Source organism: Orbicella faveolata, unplaced genomic scaffold, assembly GCF_042242905.1.
Source record: "Orbicella faveolata isolate gen_17 unplaced genomic scaffold, um_ofav_v1 contig_47, whole genome shotgun sequence".
Taxonomy (NCBI): domain Eukaryota; kingdom Metazoa; phylum Cnidaria; class Anthozoa; order Scleractinia; family Merulinidae; genus Orbicella; species Orbicella faveolata.
In genome coordinates this window covers 21,204,319-21,223,037 of record NW_028301577.1, presented here as the reverse complement: position 1 = coordinate 21,223,037, position 18,719 = coordinate 21,204,319, and the positions used below count along the sequence as shown (strand labels likewise).

The following is an 18,719-nucleotide window of genomic DNA, read 5'->3' as shown; positions in this document are numbered from 1 at the left end:
TCCGGTTTGCAGGTGATGTTTCTTCAATAAAAATTCATTTGCACACACAAGTCGATTGAATTTTATTCCTACGAGATGAAAAGAGTAAATACGGAAACGTGTCAACGATATCCCGCTCCTTATATGTGTCAGGAAAAGTTTGTTAAATTGAACTTATTTTTAGATGAACTGTGAGACATGTGTTTTAGACAAAGAGAGGAAACTTGAAACTTCCTAAAATGAATATTTGGTGTTTTTATGAACTCTGATAAGGTTTCAAGTTTGCTGCTTCTCACTTCTCTCGTGCGTCAGATAATCCGTGAACTTACAGAGATGATTTAATACAAGAAAAGCACCGCAGGAACCGATGAGGATATAAAGGATTATGAAAAATCCAGTTTGTGAGGAATTGGTGATATTCCAGCCCGCGAGTAGGGACAATGAAAACTTACGATCGTGGTACACTGTTAACTGTGTCTTGAACGCTATACTAACTATTACCGCCATCATCTTGAACGGCGTCACAATCCAGGCGCTAAATAACACTTCATTGTTACCAAAGCCTCTGAAAGTATTGCTTCTGAATCTTGCTGTCTCCGATCTTGGTGTTGGTTTACTTCTCGAACCTTTCTACTTTGGGCTACTCGTCAAGTGGTTACAGCGAGCCGATTCAACTGATGTGACATGCGTCTCGTTTCTATCTACCTTATATCTATTCTCTGCAGCTTCCTTGTCGGGAGTGATGGCTTTAAGCACTGACAGATTCCTTGCTATTCATCTCCACCTCAGATACCAGGAACTTGTGACTCACAAGCGAGTTGTTGCTGTGGTGATCTCAATATGGGTGTTCAGTGCATTTCTTTCGTTATTTCACTTGTGGGTCTCCCGGAATATTTTTTACATGTTGGTTGCCATTATTGGAGTAGTTTACCTCGTTTTCTCAGCGATGTTTTATTCCAAGATTTATTTTGCCGTGCGACGCCACAGATATCAAGTTCAAGCCCAGCAAGTGGCACAGAATGACCAGCTAGCAAATGCTGCTAGGTTGAGAAAATCTGCAGTCGCTGTATTTTACGTCTATCTAGTGTTTTTGCTTTGTTATCTTCCGAAGATTTGTAGTTTAGCTGTCGTTGTAATCTCTGACTTTAGTCCCGGTGTAACAGTTTTTTCCAGTGCTGCGACGACCTTGTTATTTCTCAATTCGTCCTTAAACCCTGTTATTTACTGCTGGAGGATGAGACACATTCGAAGAGCTGTCTTGGACGTTGTGCGAAATATATTTCCAGGTCACAACTAAAGAAAGATTTAGTGAATAACGGTAGAGAAACTAGGGGTAGTCGGTTAATTTTGTGGTATACCAGTATAGATAGATAAGACCACTGCGCAATCAAGCGCGTTCTGGCTTTGTTTACAAAACAGAGCTAAACCGCCCAGTCCTGTAACATTAATCAACGTAAAATGAAAATATCGCCGTATATGAATGACCCGGCTTTTAAAGTTTTAAAGTTTGTACGTTGCAGATCAAATAAGCTTAGCACGTTAACCTTTTAAATTCATCTTTGAACTCTATTAATTAACAGTGGAAGATGAGCTACAGTCGGCACACTATCATGGACAGCCTGCAAAATATATCTCCAAAGAAGCACTGGATAAGGAGAGTGAATGCATGAGACCAGGGTCCTGTTGTTCAAAGTGCAGATAACGCTATCTGATGCCGGGGTAATTGTTGCCCCCCCAAAAATATACGCTGTTCCCCCTTTGAACAACTGGGGCCGGATGAATAACATGATTCGATAACTTTTTAATAGAGTTCCTTGAGGCATTTGTTAAATTGATTCTGTCACTTGTTATAATTTTCTTATTTTAACGCCTGGTAAACCAACTACTACTATATAATAGTCAGTCACCGCAATCTTAGAGAGGATTCTGAAGCGGAAGTTGAATATTTTGCTGCAAGGGTCTTAGCAAGACTGTTGAAAGAGAACGTTTTTATTGGTGCAAATTAAAAGATCAGTTGGTACGGACTATTGAAAGAAGGTAGTCTGTATTACGAGGAATAAATTCACTCAATGTCAATTCGTGCTAGTTTTTTGCAGATTAGCTTGGAATTATCGACCCGCAGACGATTTAAAACAATTTTGACGTGTCGCGTTCAACCATCTTCGTGTCGATGGAAGTCAGTACCCGTTAATACAGATCATAAATTTGTCGTAATATGGACCGTTAAGACGTAACAATTGTGAATTTATTTAGCAAAGATGCTTTTTTCAGAAAATGACTTAAAAGAAAACCTGGTACTGTTCTGTTTTGACTTGCCAACATTTAAATTTATTTTTGATTGCATATATACATGAATATAACTTTCATGTGGGTTTTTACTGATAATCAGTCTGTTTACTATTCGTGTATGACATCAGTAGCCATATAAGGTTAAGAGAACAGGCAAAATATAGGACCGCAGTGCACTGAAGAATCCCGGTTTGACTGGTTTAGAGCCCGGGGGAGTACTCCCTTATTTCGGCTATACGGGGACATGCCGCTGGACAGGATGGTTTTTTGGCCTCGCTGTCCTGAACAGGGTATACAATTTTACTCGCCTCTGTCCTAAACAGGGTCTGAACCTGTCCTTAACAGGGTATGGTATTAGGAGCCGAGAGGCGTTAACCGGCCATTACAAGGTCATTATCAGTCAACATCAGATCATTTTCTGGAAAAGAATGCTATTGTTGTCGGTTAATTTTTTTTTCCCACTTATCAGTATTATAACTAGCGCGCATTGACAGAATAGGTCGTACCGGTAGGTCTAGTTACTTCGTGTCTCTTTGTCCTACACAGGGTAGGGTGGGACGAGAGTTTGGACAATAAGTATTATAAGATAGCGCACTAGTCTGATCTAATTCCTATATTGAGCCATCATGAACGAAATCTCTATGTACGCAAGGCCGTGTGTATATAAGATGACGTGTGCAGTTTCAATTTAGCTGCAAAATTTCCGTCGAGTTTAGTGCAAGTTCCTTTTGTTTAAGTTTCGTCAATGTGAAGATATTCTGAACGGTCCAAACTACTTCGAGCCTTTGACTTTTGCCAAGCTAAGATGTTTATTTAAACTTGAGTAGGATGACTTTGTTTGTCTACATTTTCATTGAGTATTTTGACTTTGTCTGCCTAGATTTTCATTATAATCAATGCAAGGAAGCGAATTTTTCACTGGCAATTTTAGAAACCAGGTTAAGCGTTTTCGTTCAACCGTTGGTCAACTTATTGTGGCGTGTTAGGATCCTAATGACCTTTGTTTCCCTCACCGTGCATTGTAAGAACTTTGTAGTCAATCAAAAATAAAACATGTTTTAGCGCCGAAGTTGTTGTCGCCATGTTATAAAAGAATTAGTTCATGCTTTTAGCTGTGCGTATATCGAGTTATGGATGCGCTTGGGAAGGTTCGAGAGCACTCAAGAAGCTAGAGTTGCTCTCGGATGCCTCGAGCAACTCTAACGCTTCTTTCGTGCCCTCCAAAGTTCCCGCGTGTATCCATGACTCAATATACGCACACTAAGCTTGAATCAGTTCTTTAATATTATTATATGGCTCGTGAATTTGGAACGAAATTTTCCAATGAATGCTTATTCAATAAAGTTAAAAACGTTCGAGAGTACAGTTTTAATTTTAGCGTGCGTCAGATAATCCACGAGCACACAAGAAATATATAACAAAGAAAGCACCGTAGGGATTGAAAACATTCAAGTTCATGGAAAACCTACTTCGTGAGGAATTTCTGCTATACCAGCCCATGAGTACATTGTTAACTGTGTCTTGAACGTTTCCTTAACTATTAGCGCCATCATCTTGAACAGCGTCACAGTCCAGGCACTCAGAGAAACTTCATCGTTGCCAAAGCCTCTGAAAACATTGCTTCTGAGTCTTGCTGTCTCTGACCTTGGTGTTGACTTACTTGTCGAACCTTTCTACATTGACCTACTCATAAAGTTGTTCCAGCGAGACAATTTCTCTGAAGCTGCATGCCTTCCGTATCTGGTTATTTGTTGTTTATTTGGTGCAGCTTCATTTTTGGGAGTCATGGCTTTAAGCACTGACAGATTCTTTGCTGTGTACCTTCATCTGAGATACCAGGAACTTATGATTCACAAGCGGGCTGTTACTGTAGTGATCTCAATATGGGTGTTCAGTGCATTTGTTTCACTGCTTTTGTCTACGCGAATATTGCTAACGTGGTGATTGGCGTTATTGGGGCAGTTTGCCTGCTAATCACATCCACGCTTTATTTTAAGATTTATAAAGGTGTGCGGCCCCCAGAAATTAAATTCAAGCGCTACAAGTACAGCAACTAGCACAGAATGGCCACAAAGCAAATGCTACTAGGCAGAGAAAATCTGCGGTCGGTGTGTTTTACGTCTATCTGGTGTTTTGGCTTTGTTATCTTCCCCATTTTTGTAGTTTTGCTGCCGTTTTTAGCTTAGATTTAAGCAGCGGTGTAAAAACCTTTTACTTTTTTTCAACCACCTTGGTATTACTCAATTCATCGTTAACCTCTGTTATTCACTGCTGGGAGATGAGACACATTCGAAACGCTGTCCTGGACATACTGCGACATGTATTGTCAAGTGACAACTAAGAACAAATTTAAGGTGGCTCTGAACCCACACTGCAGAATGTTTTTAAACTTTGCAAAAAGTTTCATCTCATCATGCTTATCACAATTCGATAATAAAAAATGGGGGTCACCGAGCTCGTTTTTGAGTTATAAGCGCCTAAAGCTAAAATTAAGGGTCTTTATAGCAGGTCATATTGTTGCTATGGTAATGTGTTATATAAAATAGATAACTGCAACTTGTTTACCAATGATTGGGCATTTGTGTGATACCATTATTGCAGCATCACTTGTTAAACAGTGGTAGTATTCATCCTTCAAAGTATAGCTGTTAGAAAAAAGCTGGAAACTGTTGCCAGTCTCTAAAGATAATCGTGACCTTGACGGTGTTTGGATATCTGATCTTAATTAGCACATATTTTTACGATTTTATTTCTCTTTTTTCTCGTTAGTTTTAATTTCGATTGAGAATATATATCACACCTTTCAAGGTTCCTATAATTAATGTGAGAACTCTGATACAGCATCCTCTCGCTTTCATAGTGGTGCCCTTTAAGGGGCTTTTACTTAATGTGCCATCCGCTATTCTTCCTTAAATCAAACAGTCCAGTTTTCCGTTGCAGCTCTTCGAAACGGAAAAGCTGTTGGTAAGGTCGCCGATGGTTTCCAGACCGTGGTTGTTCTTTAAGTGCTTGCCGATTGCAATACGTTGAAATAAGTGTCGGCTGGTGTAGCCGACATATTCTGCATCACACAGATCATATTGATAATTATACACAACGCATTGTTGGCTAATTATAGGTAGTTTGGGCTCACACATCTTTAGGTCTTCACATATTTTGCGACTCTTGAACGCCAGGTTGAAGAGTGTGATCAATTTTGCTGCTCAGATCTGACAATTGCCTTTTCAATGCGTCAGCTGACTTTTGACCTTTAAAAGGCAAAACCACTCAATGAACCGCATTTTCGTTAGTGAATAATCGAGCTTGCACTCCAGGGTTTTCAGTCCCCACTGAGGTGACAAAGTAAGAGATAGCGACGGTGAAATTGATGAAGTTGTCAGGGTACTTGAGGTTAGTAAGCGTCATCTTGAGATGATCACATTCAGAGTTGAAAGACTTCCATGTGGACGACAGGTGAAACGCACGATATAACATGGTCTTGAGTAGCGATCGCTTGTACTTTTTATCGACGTGGCTTTGGTGGTGAAAAGTTAAAACTCTTTTATATATATATATATATATATATATATATATATATATATATATATATATATATATATATATATATTTGTTTTATAAAAATAATTTAAGAATAAACACGAGACTGAGATTTTGAAAAGAATATAATTTTGTTTGTTGAAAATTTGTAAATATGATATAATTACATTTTTTTAAGTAAACCGTATAAAATTCTTCTTTTCTCTTAAGGGCAAAACTAGCCAAAAAACAACAAAAAACAGCACTAGCCGTATGTTCGATGCTAATAAAATTTCTGCAAGAAGTTATCAGTGTGATATCAGACTTTATTGTCAAGCTCCAAAATTTACACCCAGAAATGAAATCTGTATGTCGTTCTTTTATTCCTTTTATTCCGAAGATACCTGCACGTAGGTTATCTTAATAAACAATTTTCTTTATGTTTCCATAAATATAAAATACCATCCAATAAGAAGAACCGCTGTGGACAGAATCTATTTAACTATTGAATAATTTTTGACTGATAAGGTTTAAAAGCCGTTAAGTTAATGCGTCATTAAAGTTCGTCGAAATTTTTATAATAACGCGGTCATTGTAATTGAGACAAAATATCTATTTCGGGATTTTTTAATTCTCTGTCTTTGTTTAAACCAGATGTCTTACATGTCATCTGAAAAGTGAACTTTTTCTTGCCCTACACATCTAAGGAGAAGGAAATCGTTGATCATATCCTTTTGCAAATTATAATATCAATATAATGATATTAAAATATATATTTTTATTAAAGAGTAGCAGGGCATACATAATATATCTCGCAGTATGTCTGTGACAGCGCTTCGAATGTGTCATCTTACAGCGGTACATTGTAGGTTTAAAGATGAGTTCAATAGTATAGGGGTTGCAAAATTTGTTAATTATAAAACTTTTTCAGTCACAGAGCCGTTTTTGAATTATAGGCACTTAAAGCTAAAATTGAGGGTGTTTTAACAGGCCGTATTATTGTTATGGTAACCTATTACGCCATTAAGGTTACCACATATTGTTCAACAATGATTGGTCGATGACGTGATACCTATATTGCAGCATCTCTTGATAAAGAGTGGTAATACTGAAACGTGAAAGTATAATTGCTAGTAAGGGCTTCAAACTGTTAACAGCCACCTTAAATTTCATCCTAATTATCATAAAGCCGTCATCACAAGAGAAAATGCCTGTCAAAACCTGATATCGGACATTTCACGAGAAAAATTAGCTTTGTTCATTAAACGTTAAGCCTGACACAAAAAGAAACAGGAAATCGTTGATATATTGGCTGTTTTTGCTCTTCTCATCACATGTAACCCTAAATTTCCGTCGATTTCGGTTTGAAATGTATTTTTGCCGATGAGTGTGCCTTCATCCATCTGCAAACCTTCATCATAAATGTCACCAATCTTTAATTTTTTCGTTTATAAATTGGAATATGGTGAGTCAGGTTCCAACTGCCGAATGAGTCAAAATGGTTTTGTTAAATCAATATCTTCTCCTTCATTTCAAGCCAATCCATCAAATTATAGGTGGCGATGTGGGCTTAGTGCGCAAGCGCAATAAATTTCTAAAAAAAAAGAACACCAAAAGAGGAAGGCCAACGTTGTCCCATACAATAGGCCATGAAAACCTGTTCAATGGAAAGTTTATGAATCGATTTCACGCCGTCCTTCTATTAAGCGTCCTTTCTCAAATAAGCGCTCCCCTCGATCGCGAGTGCCGTTTCATAAGAAGTGCCCATATTCCATTAAGCGCCCCTTCCAATAAGCGCCGCCATGGCGGCGAAATCGACATTCGATTACACGAATGCATCAAGAAGTCTGCTTTGTCATCTGAATTATCAAAGCCCCTGTTGTTACAGCTATTTATCGTCATCATCATCATCGTCATCGTCATCATCATCATCATCGTCATCGTCATCGTCATCGTCATCATCATCATCATCATCGTCATCGTCATCGTCATCATCATCATCATCGTCGTCATCATCATCATCGTCATTTTATTTAGTAGTGCAGGTTACAAAAATGCCAAAAATGTAATACAGTTGTATACGAAGGCGGATGAACACAACTCTTCAAAATTGTCTTATTACGTTCGTTGTTCGATAAATGAAACGGAACGTGAGTGAATTTATTCCTCGTTGTCTAGATCACCTGCTTGTGGCAGCCAGTCTTATAATTTGCACTAGTAAAATCGTGCTTTAATAAATGTTAAATGATGGACTTACAATTGAGTTCTTTTTCATGAACAAAAGCATTACGCGCTGGATCACGTAGTGGGTTTGTCTTTCAAAAATTCTCTGATACCCCCGGGTCCCCAATTCCATTCAATGTTGTGTAGGTGCTGTGGTCTGTGCAGTCTAAGAAATAGAAAAATCCAACCTCGTTCCCAGGGTCTCTCATCTTACCGCCCCCTGGAGAAAATCACCTGCAAACCATTGACATGAACGTTGACGGACTTTTTCACATTATAAATTATAATTATATTATTAAATTATAAATTATGAATTAAAACACGACGAGTAAGAAATGGCTTTTTTTATTTAAATCCTTGAGTTCACAGGAGTTTGCTGAAGGCGACGCTATAAATTTCTAAAACAGCAAAACCAACATTCTCCTATCACAGCCATGCAACTTTTTACATGTTCAATGCAATGTTTATCGTGTGGCTCTAAAACAATGTTTATTGTGTGGCTCTTTTAGGACATCACTGGCGAGCTAATTCATGATACATCTACATTTAACTCAAATCTTATTCTAGCTTTCGTAACTAGCAGAATTTCGAACGTTAGTACACGGCAAAGTTAAACAACATATGTGTTCATTATCATGTTTTTCAAGCCAGTTTCCAAGAAAAACATTCCCCAGTCAAAACGGCCAACAGACTCAAATTCGAATGTGACGCCTTTACTCAGCTGTGACTTGGAAGGACATTTCGCAGTATGTCCATGACAGCATGTCGAATGTGTCTCATCTTCCAGCAATAAATAACATAAATGACAAAAACTTTCACACCAGTACTAAATTCAGAGATTGCCATAACGGCAAAACTACAAAAGTTCGGCAAATATCATTTTTAAAGATGTAAGTATATGCAAACTGTTCTGACTGCAGATTTTCGTAGCCTGGCAGCTTTTGCTATTTCGCCATGTGCTTGCAAGGCATGAATCTGATTTCTGTGCCGCCGTACGGTTAAAAAGGATGAAGCGAGAGAATAAATCGTCATCATAAGATTTATTCCCCTTGTAATCCCTCTCGAGTTATTTTTAGATCTTCCTTCGGTTTCGAACATCCCAGAAGGACCTAGAAATAATCAATCCTGCTGCTCGTGCGGACAGCGTAATCGGCTTTACACTCGTTTCCATCCTCCACAAAAACATCCACACTACACGGGTGGTAACATTCGTGAAAGACCTGGGTACAATGTCTAAAAATAAGTTGAGTATGTGGGTTAACTCTTTTCCCCTCATCCTCTCTTGCCCGACGCAGAAAATAAAAATATACAAAACAGGGACAGTTGTTTGCTTGACATTTTAAAGAAATGCTTTACCTTTGAAACACCTCTTGTGTCCCTTAAGGCTGAAAGACTTACCTTGGAAATCCAGCTGTGGTAAGGTCATCTGAAAACAAATCCAACATGAAGTTTAAAGTTTCGCGTCTATAATCTGGGTATTTTCAAAACATGGAGACTCAACTCTGTCCTTCTTAAGATCCTTTGATCATCTTTAAAAGATCCTTACATCTTAGGATCCTTGACACCGGTCTTCGGTTTTGACGGGTCGTTATAACCACTCTTTATCACTTGATGCTACAATCAAGGTATCAAAAAACTGCTCAATCATTGATGAACACGTTGTTATCATTTTCGTGATACAATAGGTTACCATAGCAACAGTATTACCCGCTAAAAACGCCCTTGGTTGCAGCTTTAAGGACTTATAATTCAAAACGGCACGGTGAATTTTTTTTTATATTTAATATCAAATTTTAATAAGCATGATAAGACGCAACTTTTGGCAACGTTTTAAAACAAAATCTGTACATAGGGTTCAGAGCCACCTTAAATTCTCAAAACTTTAATGTGGCTGGTATGAAAACCTTTTTAATTCATCTTTGAACTACCGGGCTTGGAACCCAGTTATACAACGCTGGAAGATAAGACACATACTGCGAATATATCTCCAAATTAAAACTGAATGAGTCGAGTAGATGCACGGGACCAGAGTGTAGTTGTTCAAAGTACAGTTAACGCTATCTGATGGATAAGTGTTGCCAAACCAAACTACGCTATCCACCCTTTGAATAACTGGGGCCAGATATATATAAATTGCAAGTTTTCTTGAACCTTTTAACAGAGTTGCTTGAATGCATTTGCTAAATTGGTATTGTTAGTTGTTATATTTTTCTTATTTTAACCTCTATTAAACCCAACAGTGCCATATATTAGTCGGTCTCCGCAATCTTAAGGAGGATTCTGAAGCGGAAGTTGAACTCTTTGCTGCAAGCTTCTTAGCAAGCTATTTTATTAAAGAACGTTTCCATTGGTGCATAGTAAAGGACTGAGTATTGTAAGCAGGTGATACGCGTAACGACCTTCGTTTATGTCTAATGATGACAGTCAGTCGCTGCAAAATACATCATCAGCATGTGGAGTGGTCCAACGAGCACTCGATCCAGCGAAAAACATAAAATGGACCGTTAAGATGACTTAATCATGAATCGACTTAGTTAAACTGCTATTTTAAAACTGAGCACACACAAAAAAACCTGGTGTTGTTCCGTTTTGTCTCGCTAACATGTAAATTTATTAAACGTCTAGGAAAGTGTTTAAAAATGCAACTGCATATATATATATATATATATATATATATATATATATATATATATATATATACACATGCACTTAACTTTGTTGTGTGCTTTTACTAATAATCAGTCCGTAACCGCAGACCAGACTATTTGCTCAGTTGACAGCAGGAACCTGTCGTATCTTATTCATATTTACTAAAAAAACAAACTTAAGATTCCGGGTTGCAGGTGATGCTTCTTCGATAAAAATTGAATGTATTCCTACGAGATGAAAAAAGTAAAAACGGAAACGTGTTAACCATTTCCCGCTCCTTAAATTTGTCAGGAAAAATTTTTCAAATTAACTTATTTTTCTATTTTTCAGATGAATTGTGAGACCTGTTTTTTTTGACAAAGAGAGGAAATTTGAAACTTCCCAAAATGAATATTTGGTGTTATAATGACGGCTTTATGAGAATTTTGATGAACTTTGATAAGGTTTCAAGTTCGCAGCTTCTCAGATCTCTTGTGCATCAGATAATTCGTGAACTCAAACAGATTATTTAAAGCAAGAAAAGCAGCGTAGGAACTGAGGATATAAAGGATTATGAAAAATCCGTTTTGTGAGAAATTGGTGATATTCCAGCCCGCGAGTAGAGAGAATGAAAACTTACGTTCATGGTACACCGTTAACTGTATCTTGAACGCTTTCCTAACTATTAGCGCCATCATCTTGAACAGCGTCACAATCCAGGCACTACGAAAGACCTCATCGTTACCAACGCCTCTAAAACCATTGCTTCTGAATCTTGCTGTCTCCGATCTTGGTGTTGGTTTACTTGTCGAACCTTTCTACTTTGGGCTACTCGTCAAGTGGTTACAGCGAGACGATTCAACTGATGCGACATGCACCTCGTTTCTCTCTTCCTCATATTTATTTTCTTTAGCTTCCTTTTCGGGAGTCATGGCACTAAGCGTGGACAGATTCCTTGCTGTGCACCTCCATCTCAGATACCAGGAACTTGTGACTCACAAGCGAGTTGTTGTTGTGGTGATCTCAATATGGGTGTTCAGTGCATTTCTTTCGTTATTTTACTTGTGGGTCTCCCGGAATATTTTTTACGCGTTGATTGCCATTATTGGAGTAGTTTACCTCGTTTTCTCAGCGATGCTTCATTTCAAGATTTATTTTGCCGTGCGGCGCCACAGAATTCAAGTTCACGCCCTACAAGTGGCACAGAATGACCAGCTAGCAAATGCTGCTAGGTTGAGAAAATCTGCAGTCGGTGTGTTTTACGTCTATCTAGTGTTCTTGCTTTGTTATCTTCCGAAGATCTGTAGTTTTGCTGTCGTTGTAGTCTCTGACTTTAGTCCCGGTGTAAAAGTTTTAGTCAGTTTTTCGACGACCTTGTTATTTCTCAATTCGTCATTAAACCCTGTTATTTACTGCTGGAAGATGAGACACATTCGACGCGCTGTCTTGGACATTGTGCGAAATATATTTCCAAGTCACAACTAAAGAAAGATTTAGTGAATAACGGTAGAGACGCTATGGGTAGTCGGTTAATTTTGTGGTATACCAGTATAGATAGATAAGACCACTGCGCAATCAAGTGCGTTCTGGCTTTGTTTACAAAACAGAGCTAAACCGTCCAGTCCTGTAACATTTATCAACGTAAAATGAAAATATCGCCGTATATGAATGACCGAAAACCTCTCGTACCCTGCTTTTAAAGTTTGTACGTTGCAGATCAAATAAGCCTAGCACGTGTCATGGAATGCTCAAATACATCCCATAGGAACAGCATGTTTAGAATCATATTTATTCCGTAACAATAGTTTTGGTGTAGGTGTCATGGAATGCTTAATTACATCCCATGGGAACGGCTTGTTTGGAATCGTGTTTATTCGTGGCACTCGATTATGTGATTTGTATTCTTTCATTGTGTAACCAGTTCTGTTCGGTGCTTTTGTGGTTGGTCCTTGACCAATAGTTTTCTTTTCCTTTCTTTGATTGTAACACCTTGCGTTTACATATTTAGGGTTTTTGGGGTGATACGTGTTGAGAGGTTTTTCTGTTTGTAGAAGAAGCAGGTTGAAGTGTAGTTACGAGCGAGGCTAGAAAGTGGCAGGAACACGTCGGGAAGCACATTTTCATTACTGAGAAGCCATCATTAAACCATTCCTAAATTCACGACAAAGAGCCATTTGCCGGGGAACGTGAGTGCTAAATAGCTGGTCGAAGCAATCGAAGGACAAGCGTAAAGTTCTGTCGAAGTCGGCCGTTGTAAACCGGACTGCTGGAGTAAATCGGAGAAGTCAAGTTGAAATATACCGGACTGAGTTAAGACGTAATCGGAAGAAGTAAGTTGAAAGGTGGGAGTTATAAACGGGAGTTTGAATTGGTTCGTTGTGTGTGTCATGTGTTGGTGGAACGTTGTTGGGGTCAAGTTCATGGACAAGGACTTCAGACGCAAGGTGAACTGAACTGAACTGAACTACGGAAACGCCTATTTTTTTTTAAAGGAATGTTCTTGTAAATAGATTAAGTGTACTGAAGTATTTAGCTTGTTTATTATATTCTTGTAAATAAATTAAGGTTGATTATTTAGCTTATTGTATTATTGTTAGTTACCCTATTTAAAGTACAATGTTATTTTAGTGTAATTGTTATAATAAATGCTTGTAGACTTAAGTAGTTGTTGCGTGTTTTCTCGGGTTCGTTTATGCTTAGTTTTTTTTGTTAGAGAGAGCCCACCTTTGTGGCGCGGTTTCGTCACAGCACGTTAACCTTTTAAATTCATCTTTGAACTCTATTATTTAACAGTGGAAGATGAGCTACAGTCGGCACACTATCATGGACAGCCTGCAATATATATCTCCAAAGAAGCACTAGATAAGGAGAGTGAATGCATGAGACCAGGGTCCTGTTGTTCAAAGTGCGCATAACGCTATCTGATGCCGGGGTAATTGTTGCCAAAAAAAAAAATAGACGCTATTCTCCCTTTGAACAACTGGAGCCAGATGAATAACATGATTCGATAACTTTTAAATAGAGTTCCTTTAGACATTTGTTAAATTGATTCTGTCACTTGTTATATTTTTCTTTTTTTAACGCCTGGTAAACCAACTACTACTGTATAATAGTCAGTCACCGCAATCTTAGGAAGGATTCTGAAGGGGAAGTTGAATATTTTGCTGCAAGGGTCTTAGCAAGACTGTTGAAAGAGAACGTTTTTATTGGTGCAAATTAAAAGATCAGCTGTACGGACTATTGAAAGAAGGTAGTCTGTATTACGAGGAATAAATTCACTCAATGTCAATTCGTGCTAGTTTTTTGCAGATTAGCTTGGAATTATCGACCCGCAGACGATTTAAAACAATTTTGACGTGTCGCGTTCAACCATCTTCGTGTCGTTGGAAGTCAGTAGCCGTCAATACAGATCATAAATTTGTCGTAATATGGACCGTTAAGACGTAACAATCGTAAATTTATTTAGCAAAGATGCTTTTTTTAGAAAATGACTTTAAAGAAAACCTGGTACTGTTCTGTTTTGACTTGCCAACATTTAAATTTATTTTTGATTGCATATATACATGAATATAACTTTCATGTGCGTTTTTACTGATAATCAGTCTGTTTACTATTCGTGTATGACATCAGTGGCCATATAAGGTTAAGAGCACACACAAAATATAGGACCGCAGTGCACTGAAGAATCCCGGTTTGACTGGTTTAGAGCCCGGAGGGAGTACTCCCTTATTTCGGCTACACGTGGACGTACCGCTGGACAGGGTATGGTTTTTTGGCCTCGCTGTCCTGAACAGGGTATACAATTTTACTCGCCTCTGTCCTAAACAGGGTCTGAACCTGTACTTAACAGGGTATGGTATTAGGAGCCGAGAGACGTTAACCGGCCATTACAAGATCATTATCAATCAACATCAGATCATTTTCTGGAAAAGAATGCTATTGTTGTCGGTTAATTTTTTTTTTTCCACTTATCAGTATTATAACTAGCGCGCATTGACAGAATAGGTCGTACTGGTAGGTCTAGTTACTTCGTGTCTCTTTGTCCTACACAGGGTAGGGTTTTCGCGTATTTTTGTCCTAAACAGGGTCAGGATTTCAAACCCTAGGCGGCACCCCTATACCCAAACATGGGTCAAGTACCCCCCCCCCCCGGGGTTTAGAGCCGCTGAGCAAATGGAAATTGTGTGGCACGCGGGACGAGAGTTTGGACAAGTATTATAGCATAGCGCGCGCGCTAGTCCTATCTAATTCCTATTGAGCCATCATGAACGAAATCTCTATGTACGCACGGCCGTGCGTATATAAGATGACGTGTGCAGTTTCAATTTAGCTGCAAAATTTTCCGTTTCGTCAATGTGAAGATTATTCTGAACGATGCAAACTACTTCGGGCCTTTGACTTTTGCCAAGCTAAGATGTTTATTTAAACTTGAGTAGGTTGACTTTGTTTGTCTACATTTTCATTGAGTATTTTGACTTTGTCTGCCTAGATTTTGATTATAATTAATTCAAAGAAGCGAATTTTTCACTGGCAATTTTAGAAACCAGGTTAAGCATTTTCGTTCAACCGTTGCTCAACTTGTTGTGGCGTGTTAGGATCCTAATGACCTTTGTTTTTCCACCGTACGTTGTAAGAACTTTGTAGTCAGTCAAAAATAAAACATGTTTTAGCGCCCAAGTTGTTGTCGCCATGTCATAAAAGAATTGGTCCATGCTTTTAGCTGTGCATATATCGAGTTATGGATGCACTTGGGAAGTTTGGAGAGCACTCAAGAAGCTAGGGTTGTTCTCGGATGCCTCGAGCAACTCTAACGCTTCTTTCGTGCCCTCCAAACTTCCCGCATGCATTCATAACTCAATATACGCACACTAAGCTTGAACCAATTCTTTAATATTATTATATGGCTCGTGAATCTAGAACGAAATTTTCCAATGAATGCTTATTCAATAAAGTTAAAAACGTTCGAGAATACAGTTTTAATTTTAGCGTGCGTCAGATAATCCACGAGCGCACAAGAAATATATAACAAAGAAAGCACCGTAGGGATTGAAAACATTCAAGTTCATGGAAAACCTACTTTGTGAGGAATTTCTGCTATACCAGCCCATGAGTACATTGTTAGCTGCGTCTTGAACGCTTTCTTAACTATTAGCGCCATCATCTTGAGCAGCGTCACAGTCCAGACACTCAGAGAAACTTCATCGTTGCCAAAGCCTCTGAAAACATTGCTTCTGAGTCTTGCTGTCTCTGACCTTGGTGTTGACTTACTTGTCGAACCTTTCTACATTGACCTACTCATAAAGTTGTTCCAGCGAGACAATTTGTCTGAAGCTGCATGCCTTCCGTATCTGGTTATTTGTTGTTTATTTGGTGCAGCTTCATTTTTGGGAGTCATGGCTTTAAGCACTGACAGATTCCTTGCTGTTTACCTTCATCTGAGATACCAGGAACTTATGACTCACAAGCGGGCTGTTGCTGTGGTGATCTCAATATGGGTGTTCAGTGCATTTGTTTCACTGCTTTTCGTCTACGCGAATATTGCTAACGTGGTGATTGGCGTTATTGGGGTAATTTGCCTCCTAATCACATCCACGCTTTATTTCAAGATTTATCTTGCTGTACGGTGCCACAGAAATCAAATTCAAGCTCTAAAGGTACAGCAAGTAGCACTGAATGGCCAAATAGCAAATGAAAAAGTTGAGAAAATCTGCAGTTGGTGTATTTTACGTCTATCTGGTGTTTTGGCTTTGTTATCTTCCTCATTTTTGTAGTTTTGCTGCCGTTCTTAGCTTAGATTTAAGAAGCGGTTAAAAACTTTTTACTTTTTTTCAACTACCTTGGTATTAGTCAATTCATCGTTAAACCCCCGGCCTGTTTTGGATCTTATACAGTATCTCAAGACGCATGGAAGAAGGGATTACAATCCTGGATGCATTGAGCAGAATGTTCTGCACTACAGACAGTTCACCCCTGCTTGACCAGTTGGGTTTTATTGCATCGTTTAATGAATACTTGTCAGGCCCTCCCTCACAGAAGTACATTTTGAACCTTGCATACGGTTGGCGCGCCTGAAATTTGAATTGACCAATCAGGATTCAGTAGGCGGGAAAAACGTTACTGTCCTGACGTCAATGTAAGTTTACATGAAAGGCATTGAAATCAGGCAACTTTTCTCGCTGAAGATGGCATTAAATATTCACGAAAAGGGATTTACAATTGCCAAAACCATATCAGATTGTAAAAATTGAAAAATATGAAACATCTTGTGGCACCAAGCTTCTAATTTGGCGCCAAACATGGACCGCCGGCGTACCGCATGGCAACTCGCCCGTAGTTCGTCGAGTGTCGCCAGGCAGGATAATAGTTGTCTTATTTCGAAAAAAATATGCTGTTCCTTGACAAATTAAACCCGGAATTCTCAAGTTAACCATTAGAAGAGGCCAAAGCAACTTAAGCTTTGTCTTCATTTTTGTCAGCTTCGAAGAAAAAGGCTATTATCGTGTCGTTTCGGTAGGACAACCAAGTTTTGACTGCCGCTCGTACCGCGGGCGCAGCCGCCGTATGCAAGGATCTGCCTGCAGACAGGATCCTCCTCCTGTGCTTCCATGATCTGCTGTAATCGCGCGTATGATTCAGAAGCAATGCTTTCAGAAGCTTTGGTAACGATGAGATTTTTCTTAACGCCTGGATTGTGATACTGTTCAAGATGATGGCGCTAATACAGCTAATAGTTAGGAAAGCGTTCAAGACACCATTAACAATGTACCATGAACGTAAGTTTTCATTGTCCCTACTTGTAGGTTAGAATATCACCAATTCCTCGCTCGGGTGGGGCGGGGGGGGGGGGGTATTCCCAGAAAAATTGGGCGGGGGTGCGTGGCCAGCTTCCCAAAACCCTTACCCTATTTATGACAAAAATCTTCGATATTCCCTACCCTATTCATGACCTGACCATAAATTTAAGAGTCACTGTCTGAGAAAACGGGGCAAAATCTGAAAAAGCTGAAAGATGGGGGTCGGCCAAATTATTCCATACTAAGATCACAGATAGGTTAGGTTGACTTATGGATAAATATACTAAAGTTTACTCTTCAAGCGTTTTGGTATAGGAGACATGAGATCCAATCTCCATCACCCCCTCAGGTCCTAGTTTTTCTGGTAAATTTGACCCAAATTTGACATCCAGCAAAAACTGTAAAATTTAGCGAACGAAGTTCGTGTTTTGTATCTGATATAATTGGACATAGAACTTCTTGTAAAAAACCAGAGATATGAGAAATAAGCACAAGTCAGTCTTTCAGTTTCCCGCAGAACGCACAACTAAAACTTCTGCAATAATCGGATGCCAAAACCAAACACTCTTACCTTCCCTCTATCACAAACAGCAATAATCTTTTTGGTTCATTCAAACACCAAGATACTACATCATCTCCATTTCTCCTACCACTCGATGTCATATACAGCACGACACGACGCAAGCAATCTGCTGTTTAAGCCGCTCCTGGATTTCGCATTGGGTTTGTCCAGTGTTAAATATATGCAGTTGACTAAAGTGGTCCAAAACAAAATTCAGAACCCCTCTTCGGCCAATCTAACAGAACGAGAATTTAAAAAGAAACATGAAGTAAACAGAACGACGTCATCTTGAGTTGGATTGCTCGCAAGAGACTGGGACCTACTTATTTTTACTTTGGGTAGGGAGGGACCTGTCGCCGTCGCATTGTTGCTAGAAACGCCTGTTTTGTCGCGATAAACAGCTCAAGGTCTAAACAAATAATGATATGAACGAATCACGTTTATAATAGAGCCAGCAGAACCGCGCAATATCGTGCATAAACAGCTTCATCTGATCTTTTTCCGAGCGCGCGGCTTTTGATGTACATCTCCACCGTCAAGGAATCAGAGATGCTCTCGCCTTGATAAACTCTTACACTTCTTTCCACCCATCCAACTCCAGAGCTCTTCATAACTCGATAAAGCACGCTAAAGCATGAACAACTGAAGTTGTAGATTTAATAACAGAAATCGCAATGCCTATATAAAAAAAAAAGTTTCCGTTTAGTAACTTCGAACTGAAGAACTAC

The 18,719-nt window shown here is 39.0% G+C and overlaps 1 protein-coding gene and 2 pseudogenes across 1 annotated transcript; all 3 read left to right on the top strand.

Moving 5' to 3' along the window:
* Positions 1 to 265: 265 nt before the first annotated feature.
* On the top strand, positions 266 to 3,320 carry LOC149097571 (melanocyte-stimulating hormone receptor-like; annotated as a pseudogene).
* Positions 2,513 to 4,609, top strand: LOC149097570 (melanocortin receptor 3-like; annotated as a pseudogene).
* A 6,364-nt stretch (positions 4,610 to 10,973) lies between these two features.
* LOC149097569 (octopamine receptor beta-1R-like) lies at positions 10,974 to 13,924 on the top strand. Its single transcript, XM_089279027.1, has one exon. It carries the CDS (start codon positions 11,209 to 11,211, stop codon positions 12,118 to 12,120), a length of 912 nt encoding a protein of 303 aa, XP_089135153.1. The 5' UTR covers positions 10,974 to 11,208; the 3' UTR covers positions 12,121 to 13,924.
* The last annotated feature ends 4,795 nt before the right edge of the window (positions 13,925 to 18,719 follow it).

What these genes read in the sequence shown, in the direction of transcription:
- LOC149097569 (XM_089279027.1), top strand. Translation starts at nt 11,209, where the DNA reads ATGAAAAATCCGTTTTGTGAGAAATTGGTGATATTCCAGCCCGCGAGT.